Source organism: Epinephelus moara, chromosome 23 (assembly GCF_006386435.1).
Source record: "Epinephelus moara isolate mb chromosome 23, YSFRI_EMoa_1.0, whole genome shotgun sequence".
Taxonomy (NCBI): Eukaryota; Metazoa; Chordata; class Actinopteri; order Perciformes; family Serranidae; genus Epinephelus; species Epinephelus moara.
In genome coordinates this window covers 21,083,770-21,107,160 of record NC_065528.1, presented here as the reverse complement: position 1 = coordinate 21,107,160, position 23,391 = coordinate 21,083,770, and the positions used below count along the sequence as shown (strand labels likewise).

General features: G+C 41.9%; 1 protein-coding gene across 1 annotated transcript in view; it reads right to left on the bottom strand.

The window, feature by feature from the left end:
* iqsec3a (IQ motif and Sec7 domain ArfGEF 3a) overlaps positions 1 to 23,391 on the bottom strand; it is a 174,887-nt gene that overhangs the window by 6,055 nt on the left and 145,441 nt on the right. Inside the window, exons 8-13 of the mRNA XM_050035781.1 lie at positions 20,812 to 20,951; positions 13,171 to 13,296; positions 11,858 to 11,957; positions 9,939 to 10,097; positions 5,582 to 5,674; positions 5,202 to 5,245 (exon numbers count right to left, since the gene is read on the bottom strand). Of these exons, the coding sequence (XP_049891738.1) occupies positions 5,202 to 5,245; positions 5,582 to 5,674; positions 9,939 to 10,097; positions 11,858 to 11,957; positions 13,171 to 13,296; positions 20,812 to 20,951 (662 nt within the window). The remainder of the gene's footprint in view (positions 1 to 5,201; positions 5,246 to 5,581; positions 5,675 to 9,938; positions 10,098 to 11,857; positions 11,958 to 13,170; positions 13,297 to 20,811; positions 20,952 to 23,391) is intronic.

The window sequence follows — 23,391 nt, the reverse complement described above, 5'->3', positions numbered from 1 at the left end:
ATATTCCTCACTATATGAAGTGACTGATAACAAGATCTGCATAATGGATTATAAAGAAATTCGTCAGGTTTTTATTTTGTAGACAATTAATCTGGATTTATAGCGTGATGGGATGACAGCACAATGATGTGTGTGTTATCACTGGAAAGCTCTGCTCCTGCACTTTTATGTGATATGCGTGGCATTTCTGTGCGAGCCTGCATTCGCGAGTAATCCATCCAAGAGTAATGTGTGTGCAGAGCTGTATGAAAGCTCTGTTATACATAATTTTAGTGTAACTTTTTCATTGTTTTTCGCTGTGAAAATACTGGACTACCGACAAGTGCTTGGCCTTGTCGGCAAGCTACAATTCCGTTGTTTCACGTGATATGCGTGGCTTATCGCTATGACGGTCACAGAGAAAAACTATAGAGAAGAACAAACAAAATGACTAAAAAAGACACTAAATTACTTAAGAGAGACACAAAATAACTACAAAAAGATTAAAAACAACAAAAAGATGCATCAGGACTACAAAGAGATGCACAGCAAGAACCCAAAACGAGGTTAAACAACTTGAACAAATATAAAGTGTGTGTGTCTTATTATTATGTCGTAGATGTGGGGGGCTGATAATACGCCTGACAGTAATGTTACTTAGCTTGCTAACACGCAATACATGTAGCTTGTGTTTAGAGTACATTGAGAAATAAAATCGGACCTGGAAGAAAAGATGAATGCTTTTAGTTCTATTAAAATGATCCTGACCATAATCACCATAATTTATTTTTTTCTCTCTTGCCTCTCGGGGCTTCTGTAGACATCCCTATTAAAACTGAGCTTTTTGGTTATCATGTAGAAAAACTTGGTTCACTGTGGTTATTAAGACAATAAAATATGCATGTCTGCTCGACAGCAAACTGGATTTTTGTGTAAAGATGGCAAGTGCATCAAATAAAGGAATAATCATTGACAAAGTTTAAGAATCTCAAGATCAGTGACTTGTTCATTTCTCCACCACTGCATGTAAATCTGATTTTATTTTTTATTTCTTTCTTGTATTCAAGTGCATTATAGTTGCTTTGGTAACAAATCCCACACGTGTGATTGGGACTGTGTGGCACACAGCTGACATTACTTCACCCTAACGAGGCCGTGAGTGGGTGGATCGTTAGCTGGATGGGTGCACCTGAGGAGGAGCTGGCAGAGCTTTAAAAGGGCTACTCCTGACAACACTCCCTGTTTGCCTGTCCTCTCTGTGATCACGGCTTTCTTTGTGTTTGGTTTAGCTTGTGCTCAAACATGTACTCCACCCTGTCACTCGTGTTGCTGACTGACACTCACTATCAAATCCTTCTGATTATAAAAGCATGCTGTGAGAGTCGGTCGTCGCTGTGTTCATGCCTGGAGTAGAAGCAGCAGGATTCTCTGTGTGACCCTCCTGGTTTCTAAGATAAATGTGTTTCGACAGCTAACGGCTCCCCACCAGCCACTGACATTTACTGCAGGCTGCGTGGCAGAGGGGAAGGCGGCTGGCGAAGGTAGCTCAGACAACCATGAAGACCGGCCTGATCATAGCGTCCTATTATGACGACCCAAAGGCTGCTAGAGGAGAGAGTGTTGTGTGCATGAAATGAGCAGATACTCCACCACACAAAGAAAAGAAACGTTTTATTTTTATGCCTCGTGCTGTAATTATTGTCACTCTACAAGCATTTACGGCTTTGAAAATGAAATGAAGCCTTTCACTGTGACGTATATGTAATTACTTGGTCTCTAATCAGCACCTGAGTAAAGACTTCCAGCCTGACATAACACCAGTGAGCTGTGAGGAATTAAACAGCCACTGAGTGTCAAATCGACCCTGTGTGTGTTTGACTTCTTACTCCAGACGGTCAACTCTACAGCCGCAGAAAGGGCTAGGGAAAGGTCACCGGATGCCACTAGGATGGTAATTGCAAAGCCCCATGGGTACTGTAGTTCAGCTTGCTCTGTTGCTTGCACGAGAAGTTTCCCCCCGGAGGTCTGGCAGAGGGGTGACGAGGTGACGTCTCCCGGTCAAATGAGCGTTAAATTTATCCGCCCGCATGTTACTGTGTTAATTAAGGTCTCGGTGCTGCATGTGGGCGCACGCACACACACACACACACACACACACACACACACATGCAGAGTATTCCACACAGCTACTTTTAGCTGCTGTCTCTTTTTTCCCTTAAAGGCCCTAAAGGAGTCGCCGTTTCTGCCCGAGCTTGTGAAACTAATTACAACCTATTCCTTTTTAGGCTCACAGATAATTTTAAAGCCTTTGAGTCTGATGTGTTTTCTGTGGGAAGACCTTGTTCTGACTGCTATGATTTTAGAAATGTTCCCCAAACCACCATCTTTAATATTTGTGTAGCAAGAGGAGTCCTTTTTATCTAATATTTACACTGAACTAAAATTTAAATGCAACTTTTTTTGCTCTCATATTTCAAAGGTGTAAGTTAAAGATCAAAGACTTGTGTATGTATGCAAAGAAAAGATTAATTTCTTTGAAATTTTGACAGGTGTGGCACATCAAGACCCTGATTAAACAGCCTCATTGCTACACAGGTGTGCTTTGGGATGGTCACAATAAATGGGCATTTTAAAATGTGCAGTTTTACTTAAAAAAAAACATTTGAGGATTTCACAGGACTAGCCCCACAGGAATGTATGTTTTTAGTCACAGATGCCCCAAAGAATCAGTCAATATCTGGTGTGACCACCGTTTGCCTCATGCGGGGTGGCACAGTGGTACAGTGGTTAGCACTGTCGCCTCACAGCAAGAGGGTTTCTAGTTCAAACGCAGGCTGAGTCTGCATTTTCTCCCTGTGTCAGCGTGGGATTTCTCTGGGTACTCCGGCTTCCTCCCACAGTCCAAAGACATGCAGGTTAACTGGTGACTCTAAATTGCCCGTAGGTGTGAATATGAGTGTGAGTGGTTGTCTGTCTTTATGTGTCAGCCCTGTGATAGTCTGGTGACCTGTCCAGGGTGTACCCTGCCTCTCTCCCAGTGTCAGCTGGGATAGGCTCCAGCATCCCCACGACCCCCAACAGCATAAGCGGTTACAGAAAATGAATGAGTGCAACACATCTTCAGGATTGTGGCCTGTGGACTATTGGCCCTCTTCAATGGCTGTGAGAAGTTGGCAGAAATGGCATCCCAAACATGCTCAGTGGGTGACATGTCTGAGTACACAGGCCATGCAAGAACTGGGATGTTTTCAGCTTGTGTATAGATCATTGCAACATAGAGCCGTGCACTATCAGGGTTCGCTTTCATTTATTTGTGGCAGGCTGCCACGATTAAAACACCTACCGCCACATTTTAATTTTCTATTTTTGGAGCTGGACCATTCCTTAGGTGTGGAGTTGGAATATTTATACAGTTTGGTTATTCACTGCTCCACAGTCTCGCAGGGCAGAGTGTACTCTGGGCACAGACGGAGCAGCAGAACGTCAGGCGCAGTGAAAGTGAAACTGAGCCATTTTCTGAGCTGAGTCTAAAGTTTGCTTTCACTCACAAACAGCTGCTCCTCTTGTACATCAATCTGATCTGATCAGATCGACTGATCAATTGTCCACCCCACGACTTAGGAAAAAAAAGGCTCATGAAGAATTTAGAAAGGGAGCACAGACTCATGCACAAGGACTCACAGGCAAGAAACCGTCATCAGCTACCACCCATGGATTCTAACTATTTGGGGAAACACCGATTATTATACTGAAACATAAGGGTCATGGTTTATGAAAGGTGTGACAATAGGTCTCAGGAACTTGTCACAAAATCTCTGTGCATTCAAACTGCCTTCAATAAAATGCACCTGTGTTGGTTGCCGTAGCTTATGCCAGCCTATACCATAACCCCCCCACCATGGACCACTCTGTTCACAATGTTGGCATGAGCAAACTGCTTGCTCGCATGACACCATACACGCCGTCTGGTACAGTGTAAACTAGGATTCATATGTGAAGAGAACACTTCTCATATGAGTTAGATGGCATTGAAGGTGAGCAGCTGCCTATTCAAGTCAGTTATGATGAACTGCTGTCAGGTCGAGACCCTGGTGACGATGGTGAGAGTGCAGACGAGCCTCCCTGATAAGATTTTCGATGGTTTGTGAGGAAATTCTTTGGTTATGCAAACCAAATCTTGCACCAGCTGTTCAGTTGGCTGGTCTCAGAAGATCATGCCAGTAAAGATGCTGGATGTGGAGGTCCTAAAGATGCTCACAGACTCGGGCGTACTATAAGCGGAGTGGGCTCCGTGAGGAATGTCCGCAGTCATTCGGTCTTCCATAGTCGAGCGCACTTCCGCGTTGTAGTTTCCTGTAAAAATGTCCGTGAAAAACCCCCGCGATGTGAAAAATACATGCCGAGCTGACTCTGGTGTGCACGTGGTCGTAAAATCTGAGCTTTGCGCGCACAGGGCTTGTGGACGTCCGCTTTTAGTCCGGGCGGACCCCCGCGGAGTCCGCTCCACGTACGTTCCGCCGAGTATGTTTGGGCTTTAAGCTGGTGTGGTTACATGTGGACTGTGAGGCTGGTTGGATGTAGCGCCAAAATCACAGAAACGACATTGGAGACGTCATATAGTAGTGAAATTAACATTCAGTTCATTGGCAACAGCTCTGGTGGACATTCTTGCAGTCAGCATGCCAACGGCACACCTCTTCAATACTTGAGACATCTGTGTCATTGTGTTGTGTGATCAAACTGCACATTTTAGAGTGCCCTTTTACTGTGACCATCCCGCGGAACACCTGTGTAGTATTCATGCTGTTTAATCAGCATCTTGATATGCCACACCTGTCAGGTGGACGAATTGAAAAGGATAAGTGCTCACTGACACAGATTTGAACAAATTTGCAACCAAAATTTGAGAGAAATGTTTTTTGTGTGCATAATGTCTGAGATCTTTAACTTAAACCTACAAAAGCTGGGAGTAAGTGTAAATTTAAGTGTAGAATTCTAATTTTAGTTCAGTGCAGCTTGGTTGGGTTACCGCACATGCCCGCAGCACTTTGCCCCGCAGCACTCGTTCTCTCATCCACTCTTCACCCCTTCCTGCTCGACGCTTGTGGCCGTCAAGATTTGACTCGCCCTGAGGTTTCATCCTATCTCATCCTGCTCTGATAATGACACACTGCACTGACTTACCTGTGATTTGGGACATGGCCCTATCACTAATAACTTACCTCTACTGCATTGTGTCCACTTCTTTCATCTATCTCCTGGTTTCCTGGACAGAGAAACAAAATAGAAGGAACAGGGACAAAGAAAGGGGCAGCAAAATGTCTTTTACTACGTCTTAAGATGTTTTGAAGAGCCTGAAATATACTTTAAAATAAGGCACTTTATAGCACTCCACTTACTCCAAGATAAAGATAAGGAGTATGAGATTTGTGAAACTGCAGCACCTCCTTTTTAAAGTATAAAATGTCTCATCAATCTATTCATAAAAACAGCAGTGCTTTAACTTTGTTTCAACTGCGGGTAAATTAATGCAATTGAGGGCAAAGTCCCTGCAGCGGGTTTTGAAATTAAAAAGCAGCAGTGCACACACACTCACACACACCTGATGGGGAGCCCTGTTTGCCGCGCAGCTCTAGCTGTGTGCCGTTGTTCTTTACTGAGTGCGTCTTGGCGCCCTGCTGCTTCTCCAGCTCCCCTGCAGAGAACAGAGGACAGAGATGATCATCATATAATCACCACGACAGAGAGGAAAATAGGTAGAAAGACAAACAGATAGACCGCGACGGGCGAAAGTCGCAATATAAACCGTCGGTATTCTACGTTATTTCAAATGCTGAACACACGCACACACGCTCTTTGTTGCCTCCCCCTCCTCCGCTCTCTCCTCTAATCTCAAAACACAACTCGCCATCTCTCTAATTACACTTCACACTTGATGGTAATTGCATGTCATTTCCAATCATGATGACTAAATGTTGTTTTGTCTCCACCACTGCACTGCATTCTAATTCTGACGCCGAGCCGCCGAACACTGCCAGGTGCGACCTTTTACGTGCAGTACACCATGTCCTCCGATTCATTTTGGTGTGAGTGTGACAAACTGAACAGCAAATCCTGTTTTGTAGTTTATCTGGAGGGAAAGGGGGTCAGATGAAGCTATAAATAAACAGTGGCAACACTTAACTTTATAGGTCGGCGTTTACCAATGATTTATTTAGTAGTTTCCTGGAAATGAGCATGTGTTTGGTTCTTATTATAGAGGAAACAGAGACAGTGTTTTATATGCAGCAGCTCTTTCCAGGAAATACTTATTGTTTCTATAATTAGCATATTTTTCCAATTTAATAAAGGAAGCTTCAGTAAGGAAGTCTCTCTTAATGCTCCTGTTCATTCACATATCTCTCTACCCCCTACATCCTCTCCCTACGCACTCTGGAAATAGGGAGTGGAATTGGATTATACAACCCTCTAACGCCGAGCCTGCCCTGATGCTGACTTGCTGACTGCCTTATTGTGTTCATCATGGAAGACGCTCTGTGCAACTAAAGTTCTGTGCGACCACCATTACAAACATAAACTTCTCAAACTCAGTAAGACTGTCATAAAGACGTTACCCCTCCGACAATCGCCACCTTAACATGGTGGAGGGGTTTGCATGTCCCTGTGTTATCCGGGCATAATAGCCCCTGGTAGGGTCTCCCAAGGCAAAGTGGTCCCAGGGGAGGGGCCAGACTAAGAGCGATTCAAGAGGATCTTGATGAAACGGCGTATTCGGCGTTGAGGACCTCGCCCAGTATAGGGACACCAGGGCCCCCCCCCGGAGCTCCTTCTATTCTACATAGAAAAGTAGAAATTCTATATATTTCTATTTATTGATTGATTGATTTTAATGTCAAATGATAACTGTTGTGTCCTGGGACATCTTTCCTGCCCGTTTTTTTTCTGTTGGCTGCAGGTGAATCAGGGTGTAACCCTGCCTACCAGTACTGACTGCTGATGCCTGGCATGTGGACTGATTACCTGAGTTTAAAAGCCCCTCCTCCACCTAGTAGCATTCTCCTTCTCAGCCACGCTATCGGCCAGCAGTCTCCCCTCTCACCTCTTTGTTTGCTTTTCACTTAATTTAATAAACTTAAATTTTGATTGATTTAACTTGGTATCTCCCTCGATGTGGCTTCCTTTGAGCCAGGGTCGTCACAACAACATACAAAAATTCAGGTAAACAGTAGCAGCACATACAGAACAAATAACAGTGATAGAAATACATATAAAGACCATCATGGGAACCAATACGACTCCACATCCCAGATCTTCAGCCAGCTCTCTTCACCACCACCAGTACTGTCTTGACTCCGTACTAACTATATTATACTAACCATGGCATCATTACTCCCCGAAATATATTACGTCACAATTGGGTCTAGTCACCAAAGACTTTTAAAATTGACCACAGTTAGCTCTATTGATTACAGTCTAGGCATAATGACTGGAAACAGAAATACCAAAAACTGTAAAATGTTGGGTTTTTTGGAGGTTTATCATAGGATGTGTAGGACTGAATTAAAATCAGTTCCATCAGGGCTTTTCCTCCTTATAAAGACCCAGATGAAGAAAAAATGAAGCTCCCTATAAAAACAGAAACAGTAATTTCTCAAAGAGGGAAAGCCCAAACATTGGCGAGCCAGCCGCGCGCGTTTGCTAACATGCCAACAATACAAACCCTTCGAGGAGAAAGGATGATGTGGTGTTTTTCTTTGCAGGCGCCAGTGATCATTCTTGTTCCAAATGCTGTTCCTATGTTATGTCTTGAGAAAAAGTTTGTTTGTATGCCTTTTAAGAAATATGTCTCAACATGAGTTATGTGTGTGTTGCTTTATGTGTGTTTTGGTGCACAGTAGCTGTCTGTCGCTCCACTCAGTAAGAGAAATAGCTTTCGTCTGTCAACCACTGCCTGTCTCCATATGTTGCTGCCTGCTCTCCCTCTCTGTGAAGGGTAATGCAGTTGCGTCAAATCCCAGCAGGGATGCTCTCTTTGATGCCCACTGGCAGGAGGCAGACTCTGGATACCCCGGTTCTCCATGTGGGTCTAAGTATGTGCAAGTCTTATTGTCTGGAGAATTTCACATGCACGCAGACCAAAACAACTCAGATGCCTGGCAGCTTTCAGGAACGCTGGCCTCCTTTCACCTCCAATTTACTGCCCTCCTGCAGTCTGTTTGAGCTGCAGTGCACCAAAGGAAACAAAATGCAAAAGTCACTCTGCACCTACACGAGTTAGCAGATAATACAAAACAAAGGATGGCTTCTTCTGACTCATGTGTACTATCTGAGGGACCTATCGATTCCCACACAGAGTGTCTCATAATCCACTGTAGTCTCCCACTTTCCAAGATGTGAGATTATTGATCTGGTCCAAAATGTGATGCTGGTTGTGTTGCCACAGGAGGAATACACACAAACATTACAGCTGATGGGCACAAGCTAAGACATACACAAGTATAATGCACATGTATGCATTCTGATTTCATGAATCCATATTCTCCAAACATTTACAACTAAAAACGCGCACTCAGTTGAGTGCAGATCTCCACCAGGCGGCCGCCTGATAATTCTTGTGATTTCAGCACCACAGCGCATTTCAGGAGCAAATAAAAATACACGCCTCTTCTATTTTTGACAGAGCTGAGGTGTGGTGCACAGAGCGGATCAATATCTCCTGCTAACAGGCACTGTAGTGAAATATAGATGTAAATATAACATAATTATAAGGATGAATATATTTTCAATAAAAAAAAACACATCCAGAAATCTTTGTCCCATGTCATTCAACTAAACTTTTAACAGTATTAAATTTATCTGTAGCCTCCAGTACAACAAAGCAGGGAATAACAACAATACACACAGTTAAATTAAACAAAAAAGAAACAATTTATGTAGATAACCTTTCCACTACTTAGAAGCCCAAATACAATATTAAGGAAAAATGACCAATTTAACAACATCTGTAAGTCTTCAAAATTGGGCTCCATTTCTGAAATGCTTCAACTTCCTTACAGTTACAAAGGCAGCGAAGAAAACACTAACAGGGACTAATTTATCTCATAACATGCCTAACTTTAGGAATCAAAACATATTGGGTATGGAATTAATCTGCAGATGCTTCGGTTCAAAATGAGACCAAACTTTTCTATGTCCATTTTTGAGCAACGATGAGGGCCAAAATGTGGCCGGCATAGACAGTAACCTTGTTTTTGTTTTTTTAATGCTGATTAGTTTTCCGGAAAACTTGTGTCTCCTACTGGCTGGTTTAAAGGAGTGAGGAGTAGGAGCAGTCAACGATGGAATAAAACAGATTTTTCAAAAACTGCATCACTGCAGCCACGAGAAGGTCCTTACGGATACAGTCATACATGTGCACAGAAAATATTAGGCTGATTGGCCCAGTAGTTTGTGAGTAGCATTGCAATGATATAGGATTTTCAGGGTACAATAACTGTCTCAGAAATTATCACCATTTCAGGGTATCACAGTATTAGAGAATTTATATTATTATCAATCAGAATAACCCTTAAAGGAATGAAAATGGAAGATTTATTTTTGGTTCAACAAACATTTTATTACAATAACTGAAACTTGAAGCCCTTTTTGTTAATGGAAGGACATGTAAAAAGTCTCCCCTTTGAAACCGATATATCGCTGCAACCCTATTTGCGAGATTAGCTCCGGACAGATGACTACACACTCACACACACACACACGAATGCATGCTGGCACACACACATCCTTACACCTAACAGATATAACAAATACTAGCATCTATTTGTGTATTCTTTAGACCTTCTTATGTGTCACATATCATACCTATAACTCTCCCTCAGTATTTGGCAGCCTCCAGTCAATGTGCCTCCAGCCTTTCTTTGTATCATCGAGGGAAAACCCGTATAAAGACAGACACTTACACTCGATGCGTATCTGCTCCATCTCCGACACCTCCGCGATTGATTCCTTCAGGTCTTCTACAAACTTGAGCAGCTCCTCAGCACTCGGGGCACAGAAGTTAAGTACCTGCTTCTTGTCTGAGCCAAAAGGTGAGAGGATGGTGATGCCATGAGGGTAGTCTGGGGAGCACAGAATACAGTGAGTTGTTGAGACAAGAGTAACAACAGAAATTGAAAGGACTGTTTCCAATACTACAGGTGTGTAAATGGCATTGAAATGTAAATTTGTAAACTCATTTTGTTCTTCTGGAGATAATTTTATGAAAACAATCTACTTAGCATGCAATGTGGATTGAAGAGGGGAGGTATAATTACATCTTACAAAGTGCAAAGGCATGATTAATGTGACGATTTTCTATGGGACCAACCAAGTCCAGGATGATGGATTTCTGCCATCATGAATATAAAAAATGAAGCAATAATAGAAGAAGTTTAATATTCAACCTATTTCAAACACAGCCATAACTCCTGTACCCCCTCAAGTTGGGGGTACTTTTACCCCGTTTTGTCATGGTCCAAACCTTCAGGTGTTATATCTTCAATGGTTTTCATGGCAGCTGTCTGCAGCTGTAACACATTTCAGTAATTCCACCACTGTTGGCGTTAACTATGCATGTAACTGATTATTTTTTCCACATAAATGACACAATTACAATTAATAAAATTTAAATGGGCTCATTACACTGTTTAATGTCTTGATCATACCAAACAGATGTAGCGTAGCCCTTAGCGTGTGTGTGTGTGTACTTGTACATGATACACAGTGAGGACTAACCTCTTATAGCAACACAGTGAGGACATTTTTGCAAAGTGAGGACATTTTGGCCGGTCCTTACTTTTTCAAAGGCCTGTTTGAGAGTTTAGACTTGGTTTTAGGGTTCTGGATAGAATTAGGTTTACGTTAGCGTTAGGTTGGAGTTAAAACGCAGTGCTCTGAAAAGAGAGCTCTGAGGGGCACAGGCTTTTATGAGTCCCAATAGGGTTTGGAAGAGCCCCATGGACATTACAATAATATGATAATAATAAAATTTTGGATAAAATCTGAGGGTACATGTGGGGCAATGGGAACTTTGTTATTTATTACTGATGCTCCTGTCCCCCAGGGTCTCTGAAGAAATAACCTGGTGACTGCCGATGAGATTTATGAGATAAATAAATAGATAAGTAGGTAAATAAACAAACAAATAAATCAATCATTAAGTAGGTTTAATTATAAATCAGCTGAAATACGGTAAATGATCTTATAAGTGTTGACTTGAATTAAAGAAACCGATGTAATGATGCATGTGTGGAGTTAAAGTTAGTTTATTTTATACGTTGGTTTTTTTTTTAAATAAGAATTGTTTGTTTTATTGTTCCACTACTTACTTTTCATCATAGAGATAATGTAAAGAATCATAGATAAAATCTGACAGTTGTCTTGTCCCACACTGTTCCACAGCGAAAAATCAACATGCTCTCATCCCAACTTGTTAAATATCACTGCTTTGTCAGTGGATCTAAACATCAAAATATGATATGCTAGGTAACTTCCTGCATCAGTTTTGGACATTCTGGAATGGCATGCCAATAAACTCTTGTTACATGCATTGTGTCTTTTCAAAGTACATTTCCATTTTCACTGGAAATGTATAGTTTTGACTCTTTTCATGTGTTTTCAAAATAAACTTAAAATGTATCTAAAACACCTATTTTTTTTTTTTTTTAAGTTTGGGTAACAAAAGTACGTGGTAAGGTTTAGAAAAAAACCTAACATGGCATGCTATACTTACTAGCGCACTACTTTGTTATTGAAATAGTTAGATTGATTTTTGGCTTTCATGGGAAATGAGCAGCGGCCTCTCACAACACCGGTCTGCAGTGAACACATCGTGACTTACATTCATTTTCAAACAGGTGAAACTGCATGCCCAGTAGGCCCATGGCTTTGCAGAAAGTGTAGGCTGCAGAGCTCTTCTTCTTTGGACAAAGCTTCAAGATCTGCAGACAATGAGACAACACTGAGTAAAATCTTAAATGACAGGGAGAGACCATTAAATGAGTCTGTTCAGCATTCTGATCTTTTGAAATCTTTTTGATTGTCAGTGAGATTTCCATATCACAGAGCAATCTCAAACAAAAGTCAGAAAAAAATAGTAATTTGAAACTAAAAGGAGCTGGTTGAGTCAACATTAATGTATAATACAAGCTTCAAAGTGTTTCAGATTGTGCGCCCATGCTTCATGAAAAACAACACCTTGGCGAGTTGATATCAGAGACGTTATGGAGCTTTTTTCATCGGATGACCTTCCAGATAGAGAAAGATGAGGCAAATCTGCTTTGCAGCTTTTCTGTGGGGCATAATTTACCAGGCGAGCCGTATTAAACCAATACATCACATCGGCACTTTAAACACTTCTTGACATGTTCAAGCTGCTCGAACAGGGGGCCAAATTCAAAGAAAAGTCCCCATCCCTTTAATTCCGCAGTAAAATCTTTCAAAGACGATTTCTGCCCCACTTTCAAAGCTGTCAGGGGAAAAAAAACGTCTCGCTGGAATATATCGCACCGCTAACTTTAACTGCCAAATGAACAGAGATCCACTGTGATGTCTGAAGATGGCTTCTCTCACCTCTTCCTTTAAAATCGGCCTTTTAACCTCCTCTTCCTGTGGATACCAATTACTTTTATGCCTTAGCAGAAAAATGAGGAGGGATGCTGCTTTTTTCTTTGGCTGTTTGTTGGTGTGAGATCAACATTTGACACAATTATGAGAGTAGTTAAACACTTTGGAAATATAACCCCTGTGTGGCTCCTAATGAGCACAATAATCATGCCCAACATCAAACCTTTGATAATTCTCCAATCTACACGATTCTGAATAAACAACTTATCTGAGCTGTGGTCCAAATCCAACACAACTTTATCACTGGCCCTTGACGCCGCTCTGCAGGGGACAGATCTTTGCTTATGAGCGCACTGCAAAATTGAGTTTGCTTCTATGTATTATTAAAAGAAATGGCCAGAGAGTTATGAAACAACATAAAAGAGGAGAGGGAGCTCACAGTCGGAGTAGGTGATGGTGCATTGCAGCTGTCACAACAAAATAAGCAGCTTTAAAAATCGCCCATGTGCAGCAGAAGCAGTCATATCGGGGGCGGCTTCTAAAGAAGACTGTAAACAACATACATATGAAGTATTTTTGTATGCATACCACAATGAGATCATTGAAGAGGAAGACTTCTCTCTGGTGTGCTGCCTGTTTTTGGGCCTTGTTGACATCCGTCACCTCAAAAAGTCGACTGCAGCACACCAGTCTTCTATGAGGGACCGAAAGAACCTGGAGAGAAAGACACAGACATCGAGGTAAAAGGAGGGCGTCAATCACTCAGATGAGGCGTCTGAGATGTTTTAAAGTCATTCAAGACCATATGAAGCGATAGAGAAACCCCCGGAGAACCCTCGCAGAAACTGGGGGAAAAGTGTCGAAGTGAAACAGGAAGACTTTTAATATAAATGACTTTTGGCTGCAGTGCGCCGCATTATTCACTGGGGCTAAAAGCTGAGACTGAAGTATCAGGAAGAAAAGCTCATTAAACACAGTTTGCTGAGACAAATTAGTGACTTGAAGACTGACCTACGAGTCTTAAAAAACATTAATTAGAGCTACAGATAAGACTGCCTGCCATCTCAAGGTTATCTGAATATGAACCGTGTTCCTCTAAGGAAAACATGGGCATGAATGCAGGTTTGAATTTTAGGATTTTAGCCTAATATATAAAAGGCATACTATACCTCTCACCCTCAACCATACAGAAACAATGCATAGACTCATACGAAGGTAATCCCTCTCAATCACCACTTATGACCCACTAGACGTGTGTGGCAGTGTATTTATCTGACTCTGCTCTCTGCCAGTATTTTCTTATTTTGCTGTGTTCAGAACGTTATAGGTGCAAAGCCTCCAGCAAATAACTGCAGGTGAGGTAAGGACTTAATAAAAACATAGCAACCCTGTGCCAGACTATGAAAATCGTGGATACAACACCAAAAAAAAAAAAGAAAAACGGCAAACGGGCAAAGCTCACTCCAAAACCACAGTAAATCCGGGGCAGCTTTAACGATTGCTGGCAAGCACTGACAGAGGGGATGTAGATTAAGAGCAACTTGAAGTTGTCCTGTTTTCTAGACAGTTACGTATGGACATGACTTAGTTAGCTTGCTAAAGTATTGGCTTTTCCATTACGACAAATGTAACATTCCTACAATTGTAGCTTGCAGTGCAGGGAGGAGAAGCCAAGTTTGAACGTTGCATTTACAAAAAGTTCATTTATGAGGCCAGGTTTGATGATCCTTGTTCTTGCTTCTAGTAACCCTAGTAGTCCTCTTAAGGAAATGTTCTGCCACAGGTCACTCAAACAAAACTTTTAGTTCAGTCAGGAACACTTTGTCAAAGAAAACTTTATTTGCAGTATTATATTTGGCGGTATGGGTCTGTTCTGGGGCCTCTCTACCTTTCCTCGGGCCTATGCGGAAAGCCTCTTCCATGTTCTATGTGGAGAACCTAAGACGGAGGGAGCACACCTCTCTGCCCTTCCATGCGCTTACTGGGAAAGCCTTGAGGCAGAGAGAGCAAATCTCTCTGCCCTTCCATAAGGATACATGCAATCAGTTGCCAACAAAAAGGGCAAATTGCACTCAGCTGCAATACTTGATGTAGCCTATTCTTTGTGAATTCACCCATGACTGTTTAATCTTTTGCAGTATACATCTTTCTGTTAAGTTACCAACCCTGACACCAGATGTTTCACTCTATCAAGGCTGTTGTAGACTAGTGGTTCCCAACTGGTCCAGCCACAGGGTCCAGTCCTTAGTCATTAGTTCAAGGTCAACACAGTTTAATATATTCAGAGTCATACTTGCAGTTGGCCATGTCATCGAGCTAGTTTGCTGTCTTTTATTTACTCTCTCTACAGCATGAAACTGCACTTCAAAATAAAAGCTCTGTGCCAGATACTCTCTGTACTTCAAAATAAAGTGTTTTTACAAACATGACACGTTCGCGAGTCACTTGCGGTCCATTCAGAATGGACCTGCAACCCACTTTTGGACCACGACCCACCAGTTAGGAACCTCTGGTATAGACTGTGGAACCCAAGTATCATGAACTGGATTAGCAAAGGTGGTAAAGCTTCACTTGGAGGTGTTTTATTTTGTACAAAATGCTGCGGTTGATTCAATAGAGGCCTAGCTTCTCCTCTTGGACTTAAGTGCTTTTCCCTGTTTAAGCAGATTAAACTACAAAAATGGCCGCGACTGATCTAATCACGTTCTCTCCCCTTCATGTCTCTCTGACTCCATGTTGGATCACTGCAGGAATCTAAACAACAGCTGAGTGACTGTCAGCTGAAGTGAAGCTGATCCCCTCTTCATGATATAACGGAAATATTCACGGCCCCTGTTTGGTTTTCCCTCTGTGTATTCCCACTTTGTGCTCCCTGTGGACACACACACACTCACTCTGTCATCACTGCAGGGTCTACAGGCTCCCGCTCAGCTGGCCACAGTCAGCCCGCTTTCTCATTACACTAATGTCAGAAGCATGTAAAGACATCATTAGCTTCAAATGCCTCTAGTGTGTTAAGAAAATAATCCTTTCCTGATGGGATTATTAAGAAACAGTGTGACAGGAGAGTTTAGTCATACAACTAACAAACTAATTGTGTGACTAGAGAAATATGGATTCTACAAATGCTATTCATATCAAATATTTATGGATATTTGAGGTAAACGTGGATATAAAGCTACTTCATCACATACGAGACAAATTGTTATAGAGCTTTCATCAGCTCATCAAATATGTACACCAAGCAAACTCTTATTATCAGGAAAATCATTCTCCCTCTGAGCAAAATAAGTTTTAAACCCACAGTATGGGGGACTCTGACACCTGCTGTGATGGTATTTCTGAGGAAGAAACTTTATCTGAGTCTTTTTATGGCAGACGGCTCCCATGAGCGGGAATAGTCACTTCCTGTCACAACAATCCATCATTGTTTTGGCTATGACAACAGTCCCTCTGTCATCCTATGGCTACTCATCCATCACTGAGAGACACTTAAAGGCACAAGCGAGGAAAAAAAGAGGTGGCAATCTTTTCAATGTCATTGTTCCAATGTCATTCTGAAAGTTAACAGGAAATAATGGAGATTAAATTTCAAACTAATTAAATTTATACTGAAAACTTTCATTCATATTGTGGATGGGCAGGAACACTGGACTCAGGAGTCGACAGTTAGAGTTAAACAGTGCTTACATGCTGATGTTTAGCAGGTATAATGTTTACCATGGTCACCATTGGCTCTGTGTACACCTGGTATTAATATGTACCTTGATTGGTTGGATCACCCGCACCTAATGTGTCGGAATGCTCAGACCACATTCGAAGGTGGTCTGGGCCGCGTATGACCACATTCTTTCAGCAGTGTGTACGCTAACATGTCCAAGGTCACACTGAAGGGCCGCAACTCAGCTGACATCCTCTGTGTAAACCAAAGTACAGAACTCTTTCGCAATAAAAAAACATTGCCAGTATGTCAGACATCTTGGGTGATCTGGTTTGCCTGGAACACGCCAAAGAATTGGCATGTATTGTTTTAATTCAATCAGGACCACTTTAGTCAAACAAAACTTCATTTCCATTTGCAGTATTATGCTGTAGTATTATCTGCCCTTCCATGCGTCTAAATGGAGAGCCTAACGCAGGCAGAGCAAACCTCCCTGCCCTTCCATGCGAGGAGAGCAGCAGCAAAGACCCACCAGGCACAGAACAGAGCAGCATCAATGACAAACAGAAACAACATTGATAAGTCAGACACAGCATGAAAAGGAGGAGCTGGGGTTGAGGTGTGTTGCAAAGTGGCTTGCAGAGGTAACAGATACACAAAGTGTTGCGTTTGAAATAAAGGCATGAGGCACTAACTTTATCAAGGCAAATGTATGTAAAAATATAAAAATACAGAGGGAATAATGAATAATGTCCCATAATTTTTGCGTTTTTACTTTGTCGTGGTAACATCCCTAGAGGAAATATCCTCTATGTATATGTAGATATATATATATATAGTCTGGGGTGTTGGTGAGGAACAGTTGTCCACGGCATCAGCTTGCTCTGTGTTCCTATTGGTCAAAGTGACGGCTGTGACAGGAGAAGTCGTAAACGACAAAAGGAAAACCAAACATGCTAGACTTTCTGTCGCGACATCGTGAGGTGTCCCAGACTTGGCATCGTCATCGTCTACTATGACACACTACAGGAGATGAAACAATGGATAATTGTGTCGGACACTCATTCTTTCACGATCCGAGCCAACACTGTACAATGCTGCATCAGGCTGTAAATCGGCTGATAATTTTTAGTGTGAACCAGGCATTAGATATGCATGATAATATCGGTACATCGTCAGCCAATATCAGCATTAAAAATAAGAATCAGCCAACATGCTTTTTCTTATTTTGCACAATGAATAAATATTACATACACTGAAAAGTATTGCATTTCATGTCTCCATCTGCTGGTTGGTCATCACAGTAAGAGTATGTATACATAATATGATGTTGATTCCACTACAGAAGAGACTGGTGATCACTAAGATGAGCCGTTCTATATCGGCATATCGGCGAAAAATCCTATATCGTGCATCCCTACCGACTAAAGCCTGCTTGAAAGGTTGCCAGATTACACTGCACATTTTTGGCACATCTGTGACATTATAATTACAATATTTACGAAAATGAAAGCTAAAAAAGCTGAAGGCAACATAAATGTAACTGACTCTGACTTTACTATTGACTATTATTCATCAAGCTACCAGCAATTCATCATTATGCATCTAAGTTAATCTAATTTCAAATATGTTTTACTGTATAAAGGCTGTGGTATAGACTGAGATAAATACTACACTGGCTCTTGTGTATGGATGCAATATAGTTTTACAGAGCTAAATGTGAGAGTGTATGGGAAACAAATCAGCAACTTTATCTACATTTCATGAATAACGGATTGAAGGCCTTGGTGCACTGATAAGATTTAAAAAGTAATTCCCTGAACTGTTGAATCATTTTAAAAAAGCCTTTCGGTGTTTTATGAGTGGGCACACACAGCACATTCCCACATGAATCAGTGTAATCAGTCAATTATAAAGCTAAATACTTCTGCTTCTGTGTCTGTCTCACACTTATAAACTCTAAAACGTATAAAACTTTCCACAGAAATATTCACACGGCAAATGGAAATAAGTCTCTGAAGTTGACTCTTAACTACGGAAATTCCAGTGTTCAGGTTCAAGCATTTACATAATGCTACTCATGCGCACTGACCAAGCCTTTAACCTTAAACTGTTAAAAAAAGACTCTAATGATAGCAGTGGTTAATGACGTATCTAGCTGGAGTAATGACCTGAGGTAATGATCCTGCTGCTGATGAGACATTTAATGGCTAATAAATGTGCTCCGCTAACACTACTAAGGCTAGGTGATAGTGATAAGGCCTTGAATAATGAGTGAGTGACTTGGCATGGAGTTACCAAAGAGTCAGCGTGTGTAATCACTCATGTTTTCTGCTTTCTACTATTCTAGCAAGCCAAGAAGATTATAGGGTGTTCTGTAAAATATATACTGAATTATTTGTACTACTGTGTAAAGGAAAGGATGATTCAGTGGAAAGAACTGGTGAAGTTTCTACAGAGTCTGATAAGGAATAAAGTTACTGTACCATAAACTCAACCCCATCTGGGAATAAGTTTAAGTAACTTTTGGATGTGTGTGTGTGTATGTGTATGTGTGTGTGTACTGTGATGCACTATGTACGTCTTTGCAAGGACCAATATGAATTTTAATTCTTGAGAAAAAGACAGTTTTGTAAAGCGAGGACATTTGAGGAAGTCCTTACTACTTCTTTAGACCTGGTTTTGGAGTTAAAGCCACTCTAATCAATACATTTATGGATCATGGATATAATATTTATAATGTGAAAGGTGCTGTTTATAGGGATTAGCTCACAGGAACTGTCAATCATTGTCTATTGTCTATAAGTGCATTCAAATTTCATTCCTTGAGACCCTGTGTCCTCATATGTGGACATCACATTTTGGGTTTACTTGACCTTATACTGCCATCTTGTTTACTTTAACAAGATGGCAGCCATCTCTGCCAAGTCAGTCTGCAGCTGATCCTGACACAAAGGTGGACAAGGTTCAAAACCTGATCACATTTAATGGTTGAAGCTTGTTTATTTATGATTAATAATGTTTATAGTTTGATATGGCAACACATTTTACAAATTTTAACAACAGGAACAAGATAAATGCTGTTAATTACAAAGTACTCATTTGAAGACATTGGGACTTTATTATGGTCTCATCTGAGGACACTGGGACAATGTCTCATTGAGGACATTCTAACTTTATTATCGTCTCATTTGAGGACACTGGGACATAGTCTCGTTGAGGACATTCCATCTTTATTATCGTCTCATTTGAGGACACTTGGATGTAGTCTCATTTGGGGACATTAGGACTTGAAAATATACATATATTTTTTATTTATCTGGTCCTACTAATCCCAAATAGCAAGGAGAAATTGAAAATGCATACCAAATAAAAGTTTGGGTGTCAGGAGGATATTACTATATTCATTTTTAATGCTCAAATTTAGCCTATTAAAAATATTTACCTTGTACCTATACACTGTGCACACAGGCTTATCAGTTGCCAATGACACTATCAGCATGTGGTTGTTATATGTTCTGTCCACTAGAGGGCATTTCAACATTACCAATAAACACTTGGAATCACCAAGAGGTGATGGTAATAAATTAGCTTTGGCAGAAAATAGATAACTTTATCTTGTCAACTTTAATGAACATTTTCAGTCTCACATTGCTTAAATGGTCAGATGCTTTCTGCCATTTCTTATATGAGTGCATTCATAAATAGTAATTCAGAGGGCCAGAGAGCACTCTGACACAAACCGAACTGTTTGTGAATTTGGAGTGCTGTTGGAATTAGTTATTCAGAGCACCATAGTCACGAGTGACACAGCAGCAGACTGCAATTCATTTTCAATGGAAGCCGGTGACGTGAAGCTACAAACTGGCACCCAACACTTGCCGATGCAGATGGGCATGACGAGCTACAAATGATACTTTTTCATGCTTTGGCTGTAACTTTCTTCCTCACCCTTCCATTCACTTCTTGCATGCATGCTCACCATCAATCTCTGGCTGTCAGTGTTCAGGGTTATCAATCAAGTCATCAGCTGTTCTACAGCTAATCTTCAGTCAGCCAATAGCACAATGACACACCTTCTCCACCAGCCTATCATCTCACTACTCTTCTTTTTAAATGTCGTTCTTTTTCTGCCCGCAAACCTTTTATGCTGCAGCTGTGCGTACCCTCCACCTCCCCTTTACTGCTTAGCGGATACGGCCTCATTTCGCCTTATCAGTCATCAACCAAAGTCACCAGAGCCACCACCAAAAGTTTTGAGCCATGACTCTTTCTATTCTGGCTCCCAATAACACAACAAGACAACATTTTAAGACTCCTATGTAGCCTACAGCCCTGTGGTGGAGAGTCGTGTTTTGCCTCCAGCTAACAAACTGACGCCATTGTGACGTCGGCCCTTAAAGGGTCTATACTGGACTTACATTCACCAGGTAGCTAAATTAACAATATGTCAGTGTGGTGTTTACAGCTTGTTGTTCTGCCCTAAATGGCCAAAACATCAACTAAAGGATAAGGAATGCATTGTGTTACTGAGATTATTGAACAGAAGTATGTCTGTGTGTCCTTACTGTTTTCATGCCCACGATGGACTGCTCAACCTTGGAGACGTAGGTGACGTGGTCTTCGTTGGAGCGTAACTCCCTCAGTTGTATTCTTTCATAGATTCCCACCACCATGTCCCTGGGGATGTCTGCTCCGTCATCCACACCTAAGATGGAAATAGGCTGATTACGCACAAGTGTACACACGTCACAGGGCGGCCGCTGTAATTTTACCAGACATTCCTGGAATACAGAGTGACTGATGTTTTAAGAACGGCAGAGAAACCATAGTGTGTCTACTCTGGCTTAAGTACAACAGGGTATGTGTCACTACCAGAGGAAGAGACACACATAAACATGTACATACAACATACAACATGGCTGTGTACATATGGGACTGACACACTCTTCTTTGACTTGCAAAGAGTGGAACAAACTTCAATATTCGGAGCTAAAGGGAGCTCTGTCTCTCCTCGTCCGTCCTTCTTTGACTTTCTGTCTCTCACTGTCTCCATTAAGTAATGACAGAAGGCGAAGTGAGAGGAGGTTAATTGGCGAGTGAAAGGTTAACACCCATAGAAGATTTTCTGTCTGGAACACAGTGCAGTTCAAGGCCGTGGCATTGTCGTTAGGCTGAAAGGTTGCCCTCGAGATGCTCCCCATTATATCTGCGCAGCTGTACCGCGCTGCGTGGTACATTGAGTTTTCAATGGGGCAGGGTGTGTTTGGAGAAAATGAAGCTGCCACAAGTGATGGCGGTGACAGTGAGGCACCCTGGGACACCGCTGAGACATCGCTGCACATTATGGAGTCAGAGGGAGTGGAGGAGATGTCCAGGGGGAAATGTGTGTAAAGTGTCAGATAAATATGTTGCATTTTCTTCGCTGGATGTCTCTTTATTTCAATCTCTCTGCCAGTTCTCCCACTTACTCCCACTCACCGTGACATAACTGCTTTCTTTTTGGCCACGCTAACAGACACTTTGGTCCAGATTAAAATATCCACACAGCTTTTGGATGGATTGACGTGCAAATTCTTACAGACATGATAAATCCTACAAATTACTTTGGTGATCAAGATGTGATTTGTTGTTTTGAATAAAATCTCTGGACAACTGGATGGACTGCCATGAAATTTGGGACATTTCCCCCGGAGCTATGGACAGACTTCAGTGACTATACATGTGTCACAGCTCAAGTTTCTTAGGTTGTCATGTTGCTTCCTGTTTTCCTTTGAAACTCACATCTGCTCTCGTTTCAGATCGCTTCACTTCCTGCCTCTGTGTTTTCCCTCCCTTTTGATGACTTCACCTGTGTCTGATTGTCTGTCCCGCCCTGATTAGCCTCACCTGTGTCTCGTTATCCTTCCCCTCACCAGAGTATTTAGTGTGTGTCTTGTTTTCTCTCAGTCCCAGTTCGTCTTAGCTCCTTGTGTGTCTAGCGTTCCAGCCTTTTGTTTCCCTGTGTCCTTTTCTTGGTTTTTTGGATTTAGCGTGTTGATTGACTCTGCCTCTGCCTCATCCCTGTTGGATTTGTTTGCCTCCACTGATAGACCATCTGTGTACCGAAACCTAACACAGACTGTGTTATTTTACCCAAACTCTCTCCAGGGATATGCGTTCCTGAGTTATTTCAATGTTGTCTATGAACATTTTGGGTTTATCTTTGTTTCTATTTTTTATTTTTGTTACAAAATATCATGAAGTTTGATTTTTCTACATATATATTGAGAAAGAGTTTGTTCATCTGAAACCATTTAGTGTGAATGCCGACTATCACCACCTGCTGGTGAAGAGAGTTATTTCCTCCTTAGTACGATACTAACCTGGTTACCTGGTTATGAAATACCTACAAAACTTTACATTCCCACCAGCATCATTGTGTTTAGTGCTTATTAGCAAATGCTAAACTCAAATAATGACCATGGTAAATATTACGCATGCTAAACGTGCTTAACATATTTTCCTTTCCTTTTCCTTTTACTATATCCTTGTGAGCATGTTAGCATCCATCCATCCATCCATCCATCCATCCATCCATTTTCATCCACTTATCCAAGGCTGGGTCGTGGGGGCAGCAGGCCAAGCAAAGCACCCCAGACGTCCCTCTCTCCAGCAACTCTTTCCAGCTCCTCCTGGAGGACCCCACAGTGTTCCCAGGCCAGATGACATATGTAATCCCTCCAGCGTGTTCTGGGTCTGCCCAAGGGCCTCCTACCAGTGGGACGTGCCAGAAACACCTCCAACAGGAGGCAACCAGGAGGCATCCTGATCAGATGCCCGAACCACCTCAACTGACCCCTTTCGATGCGAAGGAGCAGCGGCTCTACTCTGAGCTCCCTCCGGATGTCCGAGCTCCTCACCCTATCTCTAAGGCTGAGCCCTTGTATCTGTGATCTCATTCTTTTGGTCACTACCCAGAGCTCATGATAATAGGTGAGGGTTGGGATGTAGATGGATCAGTAAATTGAAAGGTTTGCCTTCTGGGTCAGCTCCCTCTTCACCACGATGGTCCAGCGCAGTGCCCACATCATTAAAGAAGCCAAACCGCCGATCCATCTCACGCTCCATTCTACCCTCACTCATGAACAAGACCCCGAGATACTTGA